The sequence below is a fragment of the Furipterus horrens genome, unplaced genomic scaffold, assembly GCF_987537825.1.
Source record: "Furipterus horrens unplaced genomic scaffold, mFurHor1.1.pri manual_scaffold_7, whole genome shotgun sequence".
NCBI classification, from domain to species: Eukaryota; Metazoa; Chordata; class Mammalia; order Chiroptera; family Furipteridae; genus Furipterus; species Furipterus horrens.
This window is the reverse complement of record NW_028327177.1, coordinates 70,790,141-70,808,104: the sequence shown is the minus strand read 5'-3', so window position 1 is coordinate 70,808,104 and position 17,964 is coordinate 70,790,141. Positions and strand designations below refer to the sequence as shown.

The window sequence follows — 17,964 nt, the reverse complement described above, 5'->3', positions numbered from 1 at the left end:
CTGTCTACTCCACCCCCTCCTACCATGCTTCTTTATTCCTGTACCATCTCCCTCCCTTTCCCCCTCCCCCTCCCTGATGACCTCCCCCCAATATGTTCCCCATACCTATAATTCTTTCCACTCTCGTTACCTACTTAGTTTGCCTTTGTTTCGATTCCCTAGTTTCTGTTGTTGGTTGTTGTGATACAGTTTTCATTTTAGTGTTCATAGTTTTGATCCTCCTTCTTCTAAACAAGTCCCTTTAACATCTCGTATAATAGTGGTTTGGATCTAATGAACTCCTTCAGTTTTATTTTGTCCTGGAAACACTTTCTCTGCCCTTCTATTCTGAATGACAGCTTCACTGGATACAGTATTTGTGGCTGTAGGTTTTTGATTTTCATTACTTTGAATATTTCTTGCCAGTCCCTTCTTGCCTGCAGGGTCTCCCTTGAGAAATCAGCTGATAGTCTAATTGGGAGCCCTTTGTACATGATTGTTTTCTTCTCTCTTGCTGCTTTTAAGATTCTCTCTTTATCTTTAATTTTTGACAATTTGATTATAATGTGTCTTGGAGTGGTTCTCCCTGGGTCCAGTTTTTCTGGAACTCTGCTTCCTGGACCTGAAAGTCTATTTCCTTCCCCAAGTTCAGTAAGTTCTGCTTCATTATTTTTTCACATAATTTTTCAATTTCTAGTTCTTCTTCTTCACCCTCTGGCAATCCTATAATCCGAATGTTTGATAGCTTATAGCTGTCCCAGAGGTTTCTGAGCTTCTCCTCACTTTCCTCACTTTTTGTTTCCTCTTTCTGCACTGGTTGAGTGTTTGTTCCTTCCCTATGTTCCAGTTTGTTGATTTGATCTCTGGATTTTATTTCCTCATCACTTGTCTCGTATGTGTTTTCATTCGTTTCAGTATGAGTGGCTTTCATTCCTTCCCTGTCTTGTTCCAAATATTTTGTTAATTCTGTAAGCCATTTATAACTATAGCTCTGAACTGAGCCTCTGGAAGGTTTCCTATTTGTTCGTCTGTCAGGTTCCTCATCTGCTGCCTGGTGAGTTGCATCACCGGGATTTCAATCATTGTCTGCTTCATTTTGACAGATTTGTGTTTTGCTTTGCTTCCTGGGCAGGCTGTGGGGGGGCGAAGCCCCGTGTACTTGTCACTACCCAGCGACCAGCAGTGATCCGCAACCTTTTTCGCTGTGCTGTGGCGCTTCGTGTGGGAGCGGGAGTCCAAGATGGACTCCTGCCGTTATTCTCCGCTGTGAGACCAGGATCCGTCCCCCTGCCCTCTGGGCCTCTCTGTCCGAGGCAATGGGGGAGCTGTCTTTCCCAGTGTTGGGGTCGCAAGCTGCCGGGACTTGACTGCAGCTGGGATTGCTCCCCCTGCCACTATCCCCACTGCTACCACAAACAGCGCTGCCCGACCTTTCCATTATGGTTCCGATTTCGCCTCTCCTACCCATCCAATGAGCGCCGCTGGTTTATAACTTCATACGTTGGGCTTCCATGTAGTTTTATTTTATGGAATTTCTAGTTATCTTTTGTTTTGAGGTAGTTGTATTCCTTTCTAGTTGTAGAGGGAGACCGAGCGGGTCTGTCTAAGCCTCCATCTTGGCCGGAAGTCTCCAAAATAATTTTCTTATTGAGAGCACAATGATAACAGAGAAATCAGGAGGCTTTACTTATTTAAATGAGGCCAAATACTGAGCTACATCACATCCTATTAATAAGTAAGAGGGTGATAAAGGAGCTTTATAATGTACTTTATAAATTAAATTGACCTAACTGGATGCATAAATGTGTCAGGGCTCTCCGACTCCTGGCTTTCCCCCTCTGTGCCCAGGGGGTGTTCAGGGCTCCCTGGGCACATAGTGCCTTCACTGATCTGGCAACAGCCAGCACAGGGAGCCCAGTCTTGTCAGTCCCCAACCTCTATTGTGCTGTGTCCTCTGAAGTGAACAATCCATCCCTAGCAAAAGCCTCCAGAACCTCAATTGTTTCTCTTTAGAAAAAGTGTCTTCCCCTGGCCTGGTGGCTTAGTTGGAATGCTGTCCTGTACACCAAAAGGTTACGAGTTCAAATCCCAGTCAGGGCACATACCTATGTTGTAGGTTTGACTCCCGGTTGCAGTATGTACAAGAGGCAATTGATTGATATTTCTCTCTCACATTGATGTCGCTCTTTCTCTTTCTCCCTCACCCCTCAATCAATAAACATATCCTTGGGTGAGGATTAAAAAAAAAAATAAAGAAAAACAGCATCTTGCTCTAACAAATATCTGGCATTTCTCTAAGGACCTTGCTTCCCCACCAAGTTTTCTTAAGGGGGTGTAATTTCTCTATGTTGCCTCATGTCACCAGGCTGGGATGTGGACGGGAATGCTCCTCCCTATCCATCCCTCCTCCCCAGCTGCCCATGACATGTGATGGCTGTCTGGACTCCTTTCCAGCTGTTCAGTGTAGCAATCTCTACACAACTGCCAGGTCCTGTGGGTTCTGGCATCCATGTGATGAACCCTTTCCAAGCCTGGCTTTTAGTCCTTCCAGTGACGTTAGACTTAACTTAGTGAAACATGCTCAGCACCTGCCAGGGGTGCTGTAATCAGCAGTACCTGCAATTCCTCTGTCAACTCAGGTGTATACTCACCTCCATCCAGCTCAGTGCCTGTGGTATTAGCAGCAGGGATTTCTGCCCCATGGGACCTAATCCATGGATCTGCCACCTTTTCACTCTCAGCCCCACACTGTTATTTCTCCGGGTGCTCCCTTTAGTTTCCATATCTTCAAAATCTCAAGACTACAAAAATCCAACTCTCATCCTCCAGCCTGTGGCTGGACGTGGAATATGCCAAGATGGGTGCATGACCATGTGCCTGGTTCCTGCCTACAGCCCCAAGTGCAGTGCAAAGCAGCCTAGCACGGATGTACCACTATGTCTGTACCTCCTCATTTTTCTGCTCATCCGGAAAACAGCCATCGGAGGACTGCCAGGGTCCCCACAGGTGCTCACGACTGGCTTACTACTTCTCTGTGCTTGTACGGAGCTCCTCCTGGGTCTCGTCCTCGAGGTCTCATTGCACTGGCCTTGCTCAGTGCCTTCCTTGCTTACTCCATCATCATCAGCAGATGAATGTTTGAGTCCCTCCCATATTCAATCCCGTATCAATTCCAGTCACTGCCCAGCTTCTCTCTGACCCTTTGCAGCAAGCTTCTTTACATCTCTCTGGCTCTCACTCCTGACCCACCTGGTCACCCCAAATGGTCACTGCTGTGACCTCATCATGCTCAGACCATCAGCACTGACCCAGGTGACAATTTTTCCTTCTTCCTTCCTTTGCTTTCTTGGAACCATTCTTATTGGACCCTCTGCTCCTCGTCCTCAGGTCTTTTGCTGGTTTCTTCTCATCCCGTCTCCCTGATATAAATGTCCTTTTGAGTTTCCTGTCTGTCCACACTTGTTCCATAAACAATCACACAGCCTCACCTAGTTATCCTCTTATTGCCAAACTGGTCTACTGGCTACTTGTTACACACCTGGATGGCTACAGGTGTCTGAAACCTAACAAACCAAATCCAAATTCTTGATCCCCAAGCCCCCTAGTTTGCTCTTGCCACAATCTCACCAACTTAGGATATGAGACTGCAAACTGACACACAGGCCTGCTTTTGATTCTGACTCATACCTTGCATATAAACAGTCTGAGAGCCTGTCAGCTAAAACAGAATAGCAAACCACTTCCTACCGCCCCCCTGCTGCAAAGCTTAGGTCCCTCACCTGCACTGCCACACATGTCCCCACTTCTCTTGGGGCCTCCTTTGCTCCAACTATAGTTTCTTTTCTACACAGCAGCAAAGTCACTGCAATAAAATCGAGGTCACACCATGTCATTTGGATCCTGTCGCTTTCCTGCTCACCATCCTGCAGGGAATGGCTGAGGTCTCATAATACCCATGAGCCTGGGCTCTTACAACACCTGTGCCTGCTCAACTGCAGCTAGGCCACTAGAGATCAGAACTGCAGCCCCAGCATTCCTGGTCTTGCTGTTCTCTCTAGCCTGAACATTGTTCTACAAGACACTTTCATGACAATGAACAGACAGAACCAAGGATAATGCATGTCATCTCACTACTTTTGAAATAAGTGAAGTTTAAATGAATAAATGAATCACAGCATCAGGCTCACCATGGCAATGAAGCGACCGATGAAGCAGAAGTAGGAAAGGTGGTCTGGGTTGATGGTAGATGCGGGGTTGATCTGCAAACAGTAGTTGTTCTTGCCAGCGTACTCAAATAAGCAGTACATGGGGTTTAGGACTTCATGTGAGAGCAAGAAAAACCATTCTCTAGAGAAAATAAGGCAAGATCATTGCTTAGCATTCACATGCACATGGATTTAAAACCAGATCAAATGTACAAAGTTCCAGCCAGTCCTGTGCTACCAAATATAAAGCCGGTATCACAATAGCTGATAACTCTCACTTCTGTGCAGACTTGTTGGGTATATCCCCTCAGCTCAAACTCCACCTTGGCAGGGCCCACATTTTCCTTCAAGTCCTGCTTGGATCTGTCCCACTTTGTATAGTTCTGTGAACTTACTTTCAGTGTATTACTTGTACCAGTAACTGGTAAAACCTCACAATGATATTCATTTTTCTGCAGATGACCAGCCCCATCTACTAGACTATAAGCTCCTCAAAAGAGCAAGCTACATTTTTATATACTTTTGTAATCTTAACTCTTACAGGCATTGTAGAACAATGCACAATATGTTCTAATAAATGTTTGCTGGTGATACTGAGATACACTGCATTGTTGCTGTGGAACACTTTTTAGTTTTACTGCCAATACACTAAAAATGGAACTAATATTAAAAAGGCAAACTCTTTAAATATGATAAATATTCTCTAAATTATTACCACCTGTTTTGCCTCATTTATAAAAGTCTAATATGTGAAATACAACTAGATATAAGATTAATAATTTATATTACAAAATAAGCTCAATTTGCAAAAGGATCCTAAACAGCAATTTCTTCTAAAATAGGGCTCTAAATCTGGATGCCTGCAGTGATGATTCAGTGAAAACAAGGGGGCTTTAATTTACTACTTACCCACAATCCCCTGCTCTCTATTGTATCCCTGAGCAAAGTCATATAGGTTTTAAAGAAAAATGATTTCTAGGCATATAATCACAGTCCTCAGATGACGGGGCAGTGATAGGCACAGGAGTGAAAGAGTGTCCACTACCCTGCAGGGGGTGGGGGACAGATCCTTCGGATTCAGCCAATTGAAGCCATGTGAGAAGGTAGCAATGCGGGTCTAATGTTGTTTTTTTAAAAAGCCAGAAATCTTGATTCTTATGCATAATCAAGTAATTTTCTTTAATGTTGTCAACTAATTTTTAAAAATTTAAATTAAAACTAGGACCACCCCTATGCAGGCTAGATCTGGCCTGGCATTCTGTTTACAAATGTTTTTCTTAAGATTTTAAAATATACTCTCAGAAATGCCTGAAAGGTAGAGAAGGGAGTCCCCAAACAAAATCAACTAATAAATGATAGGTACCAGTTTCTAAAACTAAATCCAGTCCCAGCACAGTAGCTAAACCAAGTGGATAGGTGAAGTAAGGCATGCCTCAGAGAAGAGGACTGAACAGATCTGCTGAGAATGTGCTCAAACACAAAAACTAGGAACAAAGTTTCTGGTTGCTGCAGGTCACTGCCAGCTAAAGCAGCCCTGAGAAAACTGAATCCACTCAGAAGGAAGGCTGTTACATGGTATCTGACCTGTACTTAGCACAGAAGAGGGCGATATTCTAACTAGTGAGAGGTCGAGAGTCACATTCAGCACACCCCTCTCCACACCCTCAATAACTAAGGAGACACAGAAATTGAAAAAAATCACGAGACAGCAGATGAGCTAACAGAGCCTAGATAAGAAAATGAAGAAAATTACAGTATAACCAGCAGAAGGCAGGCAGCACTGTGAACACATACATGGGCACAGATGTGAGAAAAACCAAAACAAAATGGAAAAGCACAAAGAGAAAGAAATTAGAGAAAAAATGACAGGCGTGTATGGCTGTCTCCACATACCCATGACTGATGTTCCTGAAGAAAATAGAACATGCGGAACAGAAAAAATATTCAAAGACATAAGAGAAGAAAATTTCCCTTAAATTAAAAAAAGTCCTTAATATGTTCCTAAAAAAGATATAAAGCAATCAAAAATAAAATCAATGAATTTCAAGGACAAGGACTGTGTGGGCACCAGGAGAAAACTACTTCCTATAAAGGGCTGGGCTCCCACTGGCAGCATTCACATTCATGCTAGAAGACAGGAGTTGATGTCCATAGAACCCATATGTGAGAAATCTACATCTGGTCAAGCTGCCATTGATACACAAAAGCAACAGAAAACACATTCTGAAAACTGCAGGAATATATTATCCTTGTGAATTCCGAATTCCTGAATAAATCAAAACTGGCACACGAATCAAAACAAAGAATCTGGGAATAAGAAAATTGTGATATGGAGGAAATAACTATATGCAGTAAAACTGTCAAAATATAAACTAAACCAAAATAGTTCAGGTAAATAAGTATTCAGACCAGAATGAATGTTATAAAGTCAGACACTGTAAAAATAATACCATATTTCATTTCTAAAATGTATCTTTCTTTTTAATGTCTGAGCATTTCTGAAATTGAGATATAGCACAACAGATATATGTAGTATAAACATCTACTGTGATAGGTAGTGTTTCTTTTCTGAAACCCCCCCGTAATAACGTTTGGGTGAGAAAACATGCTAATACAAGCAAAGCTAATAATCTCCCTTACACACCCCCTCCAGTGGCGCCAGCTGCAGTAAAATTGTGACTTTGTAATTCTGCACACTTATGAAATATGAGTTCAAAGAGTTGTTTCTATGAAAACAAGTTTAATTCTTTGGAAAGATTTAATGAAAATATGTTGCTAAAAAACCAAATTATCATCAAATTAGGTGGGGGCAAAGCAATACAGAAAAAAACAAAAAACAAACAAACAAAAAATATCGAAAGGATTTCCCAATCATTGCTTCACAAGTGTCTACTGTTAACAATATATTGAGTGCATGTGAAAAACTTTATCCTCAAAAGGACTCAAGCTGGATTAACAACACAAACATAAAACAACACACACCGTTACAATAGCGAAAAATAAGAAACAACCTTATGCTTGATGATCCATATATTATGTTATCTCCATATAATGGAATATTGTGCAGCCATTAAATAAAAAGAGAGTATTAGCTCCATTTGTAATATAGAAAGATGTCCACATTATATAAAATAATAAAACCAAATTGCTATATTCTACACATTTTATGATCAATTCTGTTTAAAAAACCAGCAAATACATATATATCATACATAAATACCAATTTATATATGAATAGAGAAATATATTAGATAACCAAGGGTAGTAATAGTAGTTATCTACAGAACTGTGTAAATATTTTAATTTTTAAAAATAATCCTGGATAGCTATTAAGAACATATATTTTCAAGAATACATCCATTGCATAAATGGAGACACACTATTTAAAAGCAGATGTTTTATTTTACCTTGCTAAACCACCATAATCAAGTCCTTCTTCTCCTCTAAATATTACATATAATCGCCTCCTCAAGTCATAGGGTTTTAATGCCATAATCTAATTAAAAACAAAAACATGGATATTTACACACAAATGTACAGCACAAATTTCTTCCAAAAACACTTCAATTTAAATCTCATTGGTATTTTCAAAATTTCACTTTCCTTATGCCTTTAACTCTAAAGATCAATTGATTCATTCCACAAAGTGGTCAAGGTGTGTCTTATGCTACTCAGCTTTCTCTTATTCTCATGTCATCTCTTCTCATAGTGAATGGTGGCTCTACTTTGGGTCAGTGGCTGGAGAGGAACAGCTCTGACACATAAAGCTTTAAGGTTAGAAAATATTCCCTCCTATCACTCCCCAAATTTTACCAAAATCTTGTAAAAGGTGTCTCATAACTTTTTCTTACTAGCAACACTAAATGAGAAGCAGAAGATCTTGTTCTGGGTCCTGCTTATACACACATTCTATTTCTCAGGAAAGGAACTTGGTTGTAGCAAAAAATTATTTATAACACAATGAGTTTATACATAAATATATCTTAAAACAATACCTACAACCAACTTCATAATCCTTAATAGCTTATATTAATGTTACTAGTAAATAGATTTCACTTTTGGGTAACAATTAATTCCTTCCTCACACATGTCAGAACCCAAGCCAAGGCTAGCACACATGGCCAGGGCCATGGCACAGGTGGTATGGTCTCATCCTGCACATCAAATAGACCACAATTCTCTCAGGAAAAGCACAGAGCAAAACAGCCCTATGAATCCAGATGTACACTCACTAAAATAAAGCTCACACAGAACCTAGAACAGGTCCATCTGACACTTACTTTGCTAAGAATTTACTAACTCAAACCAAAAGACAAGGCTGAATACTAGCTATAATAACTGTCCTGCACTGACTCAACAGCTGGTCAAAGTAAAGAGCATCCTGACTTGAGTGGTCCGTTCCTCTCAGACCCATGCCTGTGGAGTCCCCGTGTACCTGTACATACAGGGCCTTCTGGGTCCTCATGGGAGTGCTTTGTGGGGATTGAAAAAATTGAATTATTCTTCAACTCATCACACACAAAAAAGAGCTGTCAAGATTTAGATTTTTTATCTTTAAATATTCTGTGGAGGACTCAAGCGAGTAAACATATTACACTCACTTATTTGCTTATTGTTTGCTGAGCACCTGCCATGTGCTGGGCTGTTCCAGGCACAACCACAGTCAGCAAGACGGTCTGTGCTCCCTTACAGTGATATTCTAGTCCATCAGGTGGTGCTAAGTGTCAGCAGAAAGAACCAAGTACCAGAAATAGCTTCTGGAAGAGGACTGGGAGGGAGGTGAGTAGGGCCTACCAGCTCCAATAGTGAGCTCACACAGGTCTCGCTAAGAGCATGACATGTACACAGAAATCAGCAGGAGGGTTATTAAAAGAAGACTCCCATGACTACATATCTATACCTATTTAATTTTAATTTGGTAGTATTACCAGGACTTAGTCTTAGCAAAGTAAGTGTCAAAATGTGTCACTTCGTCCCAGAAGCTGTTTAAAGCCTTAGTTTAGCAGTTTCACTCATGGTGGAATGACTATCTCGGCCTCAGTGCCCCTGCCTGTAAAATGAAAGGGTGTGTGGGGATGAGTTAAATGACAGGGCCAAACACAAGGCAATCCCCCCGGGCCCGATGGCGTTTATTAGGACTCTGACTACAATGGGCACTTAGTAAGGTAGTCACTCTTACAGCTGCATTCAGAGTGGTTAAAATTTCTAAAGCCCTCACTGTCCCTCACAATGAGATAAGTTATGCTGGGTTATTCTGATAAAATTTTCTTACCTGCTGGAAGGAATCTTCGAACAACGTCTGCCGGGACACGTTGATCTTTACATGACTGGGTAGTGCATTGGACTAAAAACAAAAATAACATCATCATATCATGTAAGCTTAGGAGACACATTGTAAAAATACAACTAAATGCTGTGATGTGAGACTCATTCAGCACCGCAGTACCTGGCACAGGTAACGGAAGTGAGCAAGCTTCCACCTAAAGCTGCGTTCGTAAGCGATCTGTGGACCACCTTTAGTTCTAAAGAGAAAATATAACAAGCAGATATCAATTCATGGTAAAGTCAGATCTTTAACATTTAGTATAAAACAAGTGTCCCAGAGGCCTGCAATGACCATAGGACAGTTATTTGCTGGGAGAGAGTGAGGGTGTATTTGCTGGGCCAGCAGGGGCTTGCACAATGAGGACACATAACATCCACACATGTACAAAGGCTGTACTTTGCAGAGGGCTTTGTAAAGAACAAGTTAAGCGAAATACAATGTCTAGTAAAGACTATTTCAAAGAGAATGTCTGATGACCCTTAAATCTATGGGACAGAGGAGCTGAATAGAAGGGACAGGGAAGGAATTCTACCTCATCCTAACCCTAAGCTGAAACTAAAACAAATAGAAGCACAACAAGACGGGGCCCCAGAGACAGTGGCTCAGTGTGTCAATGAGGGAAGGGCAAGCTGGAGGCATGTAGGGACAGGCTTTACACACAGGGCTCAATTCCCAGGGCAGGGCCTGGGTCTCCTGCCTCATGAGTGAGCCTGAGAGATGAGCACAGAGAACTTTCACTTTCCAAGGGGACACTTTGGAATGAAGGGAGAATATTCTCATGCAGTCAGGTCAAGTTCATTCATTCAACAAATTTTATGAAATGTGTGCAAACAACTGGCCCTCTCCTGGACAGTGAGAGCATTCTTTGTTGATAAAACAGATAGAGGACTGTTTTTGTGGAGCTTAACTACAAGTAACTGAGCCAGACAAGGAACAGCATGAGTAAGTAAACTGTACATGACATCTGTTTTTAGAAGGAGGACATGTCTCCCTCCTCAAAAAAGAAGAGAAAAAGTGGTGTGGGAAGGACAGGAGGGGAGAAGGAGAGTCTCTCACTGCTGAGAAGCGTAAACAGAATAGGGCTCACAAGGCAACATCTGAATGAAAACACAGAGGTACAGCCATGGAGACATTTGGGGAAAGGGCACAAAGAGATGGAGCCTCCCTCAGGTGTTGCAGAGACAGCTGGGTGGCCAGTGATATTGGAGCAGAGTGAAGAGAAGAGAACCAGGGGTCAGGTGCTATGGGGCCTTGTAAGGACTTTTCTTTTAACTCAGATCGAGATGGAAATCACTGAATGCTTTTGGGAAAAGGAATGCGTTTTTATTTAGATTTCTTAATTAAATAATCAGTCTAGCTGCTGTATGGAGAACAGTCACTACATGAAGTTATGGCGGGAAGCAGCAGGACAGGCAGCACTATGGGTGATACTGGAGTAATGGTGGGGGCATCCTGCGACAGCACTTGGAGTGCAGGTAGGTACAGTTCCCGATGAACTCAGGGTCACGTAAGAAACAGAGGACTCAGGATGATTCTGAGACTTTGGCTCAAGCACACCTAAGAGTGGGGTAGCCATCAGCTAAGGTGAAAATATCCCTGGCAGTACAAGTATTATTATGGAAATTGTCAGGAAGGGGTGAAAAGCAAAGATAACAAGGAAGCAACTGAAGAGAAGAAGCAAAATTTGAAGTGTGAGATTAAAATGTGAGTTATCAGCATATCGATGCTTTTGAAAAGCATGACAGTGGATAATAAGAGTTACCAAGAGAACACATGTAGGTAGCTGAGGAGGGATCTCTGGGACCTTTCTTTGATTTTAAGAGGTTGAAGAGAAAGGAAGATTCAGCAAACAGAGGAGTAGGTAAGACCAGGAAGGAACAGGGGAAACATGGACATTCAGACCCCACCTACTTCTGCCCAGAGACAGATGTACTGTGTCAAATGCTCTGAGAAGTCCATAAGACAGGACGCAAGCCAACCCCAGACTGACAGCGTGGACAGCACTGGTGCCCTTAACAAGTTTTGGGGCAGGGGAGTATCCCAGAATCGGTCTAGACCAAAATCAGAAACAGCAACATAGAGACAACTCCTTCAGTTTCTTTTCCTGGAAAGATCAGTGATAAAAAGAAATTTTTACTGAATCGATTTGTAAGGTGAAGAGTTACTTTTTTTTGTTAACTTTTAATCTAGGAAAAGAACTGTGAAAGTAAGTTAGTAGAGAAAGAAAAACTGATGATGTAGCATAGAAAGATGATCACTGCTGGAACAATTAAATGGGAAGAAGGGGACAAGACCTAAGCACCGGCAGAGGGCCTGAACTTTGACAGGAACAATGACAGGTCATTGACAGGATCAAGAGGGAAGACAGATGCTGGCAGGTAGGCAGACGTAACAGTAGGAATTTGCAGGAAGGCCTTTCATAATGGTTTCTATTCTCATTGATGCAAAGACCTCACACCTAGGAGTGAGGATGAAGGAGACATCTGTTGAATGTTCCAAAGATAACTTCATCTGCAAAATTCAGTTTTGTGAGTATCTGAGCCGCTTGAGATTGCAGAACTGAGATGTGGTGGTCACGGGCACAGACAACAGACTTCCTGGGTCTGAAACTGACCCCATAATCTGCTGTGTGATTCTGCTCAAGTCAGTTACACTCCCTAACCCTGAGCTTCTACACTTGGAAAAGGAAAAATAATAGTATTTTCCTCAAGAGGTTGCTGGAAAGTGAAACAAGCTAACGTCTGTCAAGTGCTCAGAACAATCCTTGGCACATCGTAGCCACTATATAAATATTTGCTACTATTACTGTTAAGAAATTACATACCCAAAGTCATTCTAGGCTATTACTCAGTAGGTTTTCTTGATCCAAAGTAAAATTTGAGGCTAACTTAATGGCTAACCTACATCCTATCCTAATGAAGCAGCATTAAGAACTTCCACCTGTCACTTACACAGATGACTTCCCATTACGAGGATCTTTGAACGTTGTTGTTCTGGTGTTATGATCGACAAAGTACCGCACACCCTCCCGAGTATACCTAATCTCCCAGCCTTCTGGCAGGGGCTCTTCATTTTGTAAGCTGAAAGAGAGATAATCAAAGGTGAACACTCTCCAGGTACTAAAAACATCTGAGTCAAGGTTTACCTGATTCTAGCTATATGTAGATACATGCAGAATAATGTTAAGTAAGGCTGTAATAGATACATACCCTTGAGTTCTTGGGTCTTCCCATTGGGTGGTTTTTGTGTTATGATTCACGAAGTAAACTCTGTCTGTTGAATCTACTCTTTTTTCTAAAAAACAGTGAACACTGCATTTAACAATCATTTCTACATATACTTTTCAGATATTTTTACCAACAACATGTTAGCTTACCCCAGCCTGGTGGCAAAGGCCCGTAGGGGTCATTTTCTGCAGCTAACATTGAAGCCTGATTGGAGAAAGGGTTGGGAGAGAAATAAAATGACAGAATCTTAATATAAAAACAGAGATAAACCAAGCACTCCACAGAATCACATTTTATAACAGTGTTCTATTATATAAAAGAATGTGAATGTAGTAATTTCAAAACATAAGTCCTAAAAGTGTCATGAGTTAAGGGGAGTCAATCAATTATTATTTTTCTACAATGACTTAGAAATAACACCTTGAGCATCACCGTTTTCATCTCAGCTTTCCCACAATAATCTAGAGGCACAGGTGGGAGGAGAGAGGAGCACATGAAAACGGTGGTGTTTAAATGAGGTAACAGTATTTGTTTAAAAACAGAACAATTATCACAGTGCCTTTTTAAAGTGAATGCCTATTACCAGTCAATATTGAACTCCAGTATCATCATTATACAGATAAACATTTCTCTTAATATTCCCCTTTATAGATTCATACATAAAACATTTATGCTTACACATTACAACAACCCAAAAATGTATTCTGAAGCAAATGTAAACATTCTACCATTAATTTGAAAAGAATGACAAATGTAAAATCATGACCTGAAAAGCCATTTCTCAATGATGACATGCACATATCTTGATGAACATTTTAGCACTTTGGAACAGCTGCTGCTACCTGTACTCACTGTCCCTCTTCTCTCCTCCTTCCTTCCCAACAAGCCACTGTTCTGTGGGGGCAGTGACACACTTGCTAGGAATACTCCATCCCCACTTTCCTGTGCAGAGGGCTGGTGGGATGACCATTCTGCCCAAGGAAGTTTGGGCAGAGGTTCCTGCTCAGGGCTTCCCTTTCCAAATAAAAGATCAAGGACTTGCTAGAAAAAGCCATCTTCCTTCCACATCCCTCTCCATCCTTTTCACTACATGGGGGAAGTGAGGCCCCAGGGCAGCAGCTGCACAGGATGAAGGTAAGAAACATGAAGCATGAGGGCAAAGGAGCCATGGCAGAAAAAGCCCAGGCCCTTGACGCATGACTGAGCCAGTAAGGATTGGCTCTGGACTCCTCCCCAGATCTGGCATTGCACTGGGACAATTAACCCTCAATCCTTTCAAGGATGTTCTGTCATATGCAGGAGAATGCAGTTCTGACACACACCTGTTACCTGAGTCTTCCCTGTCTCCCCAAGGTGTTCCTGTGTATACCTAAGTCCCACCAAATGCACGCTCACACTATGTAATCCCTGCTTTACTATATTCAGCCAGATGATGTATATCACCAGATTCTATATAAGTTCCCAGAGCCAGCCATAGGTGGCAGTTGGGTGAACCACACCTCCCTGGTTGTAGGTAGCAGGAGAGGGGTTACCTGCACAAGAGACCTCTTCATCTCAACTCTGACCAGGCAGGACTCTGACAGGCTGACTTTTCTCTTCATGTATTTCCTACCTCCTGTCCATCTACCAGCCTCTGTATTTGGGGTTTAAGTTGCCTCAAACACTATCTACAGATGCCCAGTACTTAAAAATTGTATTTTCTCCTTCCTATGATCAAACCCATTTAACAACAGGTTTTTAGTTTTCTTCCCAACTCTTCTTCTGGATGTTTACTTATCACAATAAATAAATCACAGATTGGTCAAATTTTCAGGTATATTACATTTACTGGACAAAAGCATCCCCGATCCCAGGGACATCTTTGGCAGGCCAAAAGAGAGCCAAGTGTTGTTTAGAAACCTGGGAAGGGACCCAGAACAGTTCACGTGTGGCAAGGCTGGCCTTCAGTAAAATCAGGAGCTAACTGCTTTTATTTAAAGCCAATAAAGTGATCACAATTAAAGGTAGAAGGCTGAAAATCTGTAAAGACATAGTATTTTATGAATAAATTAAAATTATGAAGCTACCATTTAATAAGGAAAATGAGCCCGTAAGTTTTCTTAGTACGCTAGAATTTTTTTTTTAAAGCTTGAAGAGGTTATCTATGTAGCAAACAATGCTAATTATTTATCAAAGGTCAGTTATGAAGGGTCCTGTAATGCAGTGCAGTAGAAAGCAATGCAGAAGGATAGAACGCAGAAGAATGATATGAAATAGAATGCAGTGCAGTAGAATAGAATGCAGCAGAATACAGTGCAGCAAAATGCAAGACAGCAAAATGCAGTGCAGTACAATGTAACAGGAGAATGCAATGCAGTGGAATGTAATGCAGCTGAATGGAATGCAATAGAATGCAGTGCAGTAGAATGTAATACAGTTGATGGGGCAAACCTGGGGGTCACACACACTCACCGAGTAGAGGTAGCGCTGGTTGAACTGCTGCAGGGCACCCTGGAGCTGGCTGCGCTGTGACTGCCACTGTTCAAAGTCCCTCACCGACTCCAGAGTCGGTCGCTGCCATGTGGTTGTCCTCGTGTTGTGGTCCACATAGTACACCCTGCCACGGTCATCTACTCTTCTCTCCCAGCTACCACCAAGAAAGTGACAATAAAAATAAAGACAATGTCTCAGCAGAAGACACTGGTAAGTAGTTAATATGCCAAGAAAATAATTCAAAAACCAAGTCCAAGCCATGATATAAAAAACTTTAAAAATAGGTAAATTATGATATTCTTCAGAAAAGCTATGAATATGTAACTCACTATTTATCTTATCTAAATACTTCCCATTCTACCACTATGTGATTTCCAAGTACTACTGGTGGATGGTTGGCCTAGGGAGTTGCCACCCCACCAACTGGCCCAGATGGCGGCAAATGGAAGTTCTTACACTAAGTATACAAAAAGGTCCCACTCCTTCAGTACCAGATTGGTGGTGGGACCAGGGGAAGAGGCACATGTGCCAGAGAAGTCAAAATGGCAGCAGGGGAGGAGGTGGACCTACGAGGCCTCTTGGTCTAGCCTGGGGAAAGAAGGGATTGGTTAGGAAGTGGACCCGCTCAAAGCACGCAAAAGTTTGGGAAAGTGGCATTTTGAGAAAAAACTGATCCATCCCACACCCACGCTAATATAAACCCAGGGGAACAAAGGATGCTCTTTCTCTTGCTCATGGCTTGCTGGCTCGTGACCTGCACCCAGACAGTGAACTTGCCTGTTACCTCTGTGGCCCATGGCCTCTGGCCTCTGTGAGGGAGCCTCTCTTGCTCTCTCAGCCACTTAGTTATGCATTTGCCAGTGCATTAGCATGCCCTCCAGCCCAGGAGTACAAAACCTTCTGGTCCTGGCAGCAGTATGGCCCATGGCAGCACATGCAAGCTCCAGGAAGGGAGCCTGAAATAGGCAGCAGCTGAGAACAAGCTAAGCTACCTGGCTGACCTCTTAGCAACTGTCTGCAGGCTCCAAAGGACGGTATTTTAAGATGAAGCAGGAACTCTGGGCACTGGTTTTTGTTTTGGTCTTGCTGAGGATTGTTGGTCTCGCAAAGGAGATGGACTTTGAAACAGGGAGTCCGCCATTCTCCCAGATCATGCAGCATCTGAATAAAACCTCTTTCCTTCTTCACCAGCTACTGCCTCAAAAGTTTGGCTTTTGTGGCAAGAGGCAGACGAACCCCCCCTTTCTTTGGTAACATAAGGATGTTCTCAAAAAGGGACCATAGACTGAGCTGTCCCAGAATTGATCCAATTATACTTTCTCCCTCTTTTGCTTTTTCTTTTCATTTTTGGTTAATATATTTTATTGATTATGCTATCACAATTGTCCTAATTTTTTACTCCTTTTCCCCCATCTACCCAGTACCCCTCTTCCTCCAGCAACCCCTCTTCCTCAGTTCATGTCCATGGGTCATGCATGTAAGTTCTTTGGCTTCCCTATTTACTATTCTTTTTTTTTTTTTTTTTTCAGATTTAATGTGTTTTATTGATTAAAATATTACATTTGTGCCAATTTCCCTTCCCTCTGCTCCCCTCCACCCGGTGGCCCCCCTCCCTCCAGTTGTCCCCCCCTTTTAGATTATGTCCATTAGTTGTGCATACAGTTCCTCCCAACCTCTCTCCGTCTATTCCATTCCCTCCTACCATGATCCCCAATTCCTATATCATCTCCCTCCCTCTCCCCACTCCCCCTCCCTGTTGACCTCCCCCCACTATGCTTCCCTTACCCACAGTTCCTTTTCCACTCTCGTTGCCTGTTTCGTTTGCCTTTGTTTCATCTCCCTAGCTTCTGTTTTTTAAACCAGTCCCTTTAACATCTCATATAACAGTGGTTTGGATCTAATGAACTCTTTCAGTTTTATTTTGTCCTGGAAACACTTTCTCTGTCCTTCTATTCTGAATGACAATTTCGCTGGATAGAGTATTCGTGGTTGTAGGTTTTGGATTTTCATTACTTTGAATATTACTTGCCAGTCCCTTCTTGCCTGTAGTGTTTCCCTTAAGAAGTCAGCTGATAGTCTAATTGGGACCCCTTTGTACATAATTCTTTTCTTCTCTCTTGCTGCTTTTAAGATTCTCTCTTTATCCTTAATTTTTGACATTTTGATTATAATGTGTCTTGGAGTGGTTCTCCCTGGGTCCAGTCTCTTGGGAACTCTCCTTGCTTCCTGGACCTGCATGTCTATTCCCTTCCCCAAGTCTGGGAAGTTCTCCTTTATTATATTTTCACTCAATTTTTCAAGTTCTAGTTCATCTTCCTCATTCTCTGGCAAACCAATGATTCTTATGTTGGGCCTTTTATAGCTGTCCCAGAGGTTTCTGATCCTCTCATTGTTGCTTCCTATTTCCTCTCGCTGCATTGGTTGACTGCTTGTTCCTTCTCCATATTCCAGTTTGTTGAAATGAACTCTGGATTCCTCACCATCTGTCTCGTATGTGGTTTTGTTCCTTTCGTTATGAAAGTTTTTCGCTTCTTTCATATCTTTTTCCTGCTCTTTTGTGAATTCTGTAAGCCACCTGATAACAATGGCCCAGAACTGAGCCTCTGACAGGTTTCTTATCTGTTCATCTGTCAGGTTCTCTATCTGCTGTCTGGTGAGTTGTGCCACCGGGATCTCTATATTTGTCTGCCACATTTTGACAGATGCGTTTTGTTTTCCTGGGCTGGCTGTCGGGGGCAGTGCCTGTGTACGCGTC

At 42.2% G+C, this 17,964-nt stretch overlaps 1 protein-coding gene across 5 annotated transcripts in view; it reads right to left on the bottom strand.

Annotated features, from left to right (window-relative positions):
* WWP1 (WW domain containing E3 ubiquitin protein ligase 1) overlaps positions 1-17,964 on the bottom strand; it is a 114,948-nt gene that overhangs the window by 15,567 nt on the left and 81,417 nt on the right. For all 5 annotated transcript variants that reach the window (XM_090283793.1, XM_090283790.1, XM_090283791.1 and 2 more), the window contains 8 exons: positions 15,189-15,363; positions 12,887-12,941; positions 12,720-12,804; positions 12,462-12,590; positions 9,631-9,706; positions 9,457-9,528; positions 7,592-7,680; positions 4,167-4,326 (listed from right to left, as the gene is read on the bottom strand). In XM_090283793.1, coding sequence (XP_090139919.1) covers positions 4,167-4,326; positions 7,592-7,680; positions 9,457-9,528; positions 9,631-9,706; positions 12,462-12,590; positions 12,720-12,804; positions 12,887-12,941; positions 15,189-15,363 — 841 coding nt within the window. The remainder of the gene's footprint in view (positions 1-4,166; positions 4,327-7,591; positions 7,681-9,456; positions 9,529-9,630; positions 9,707-12,461; positions 12,591-12,719; positions 12,805-12,886; positions 12,942-15,188; positions 15,364-17,964) is intronic.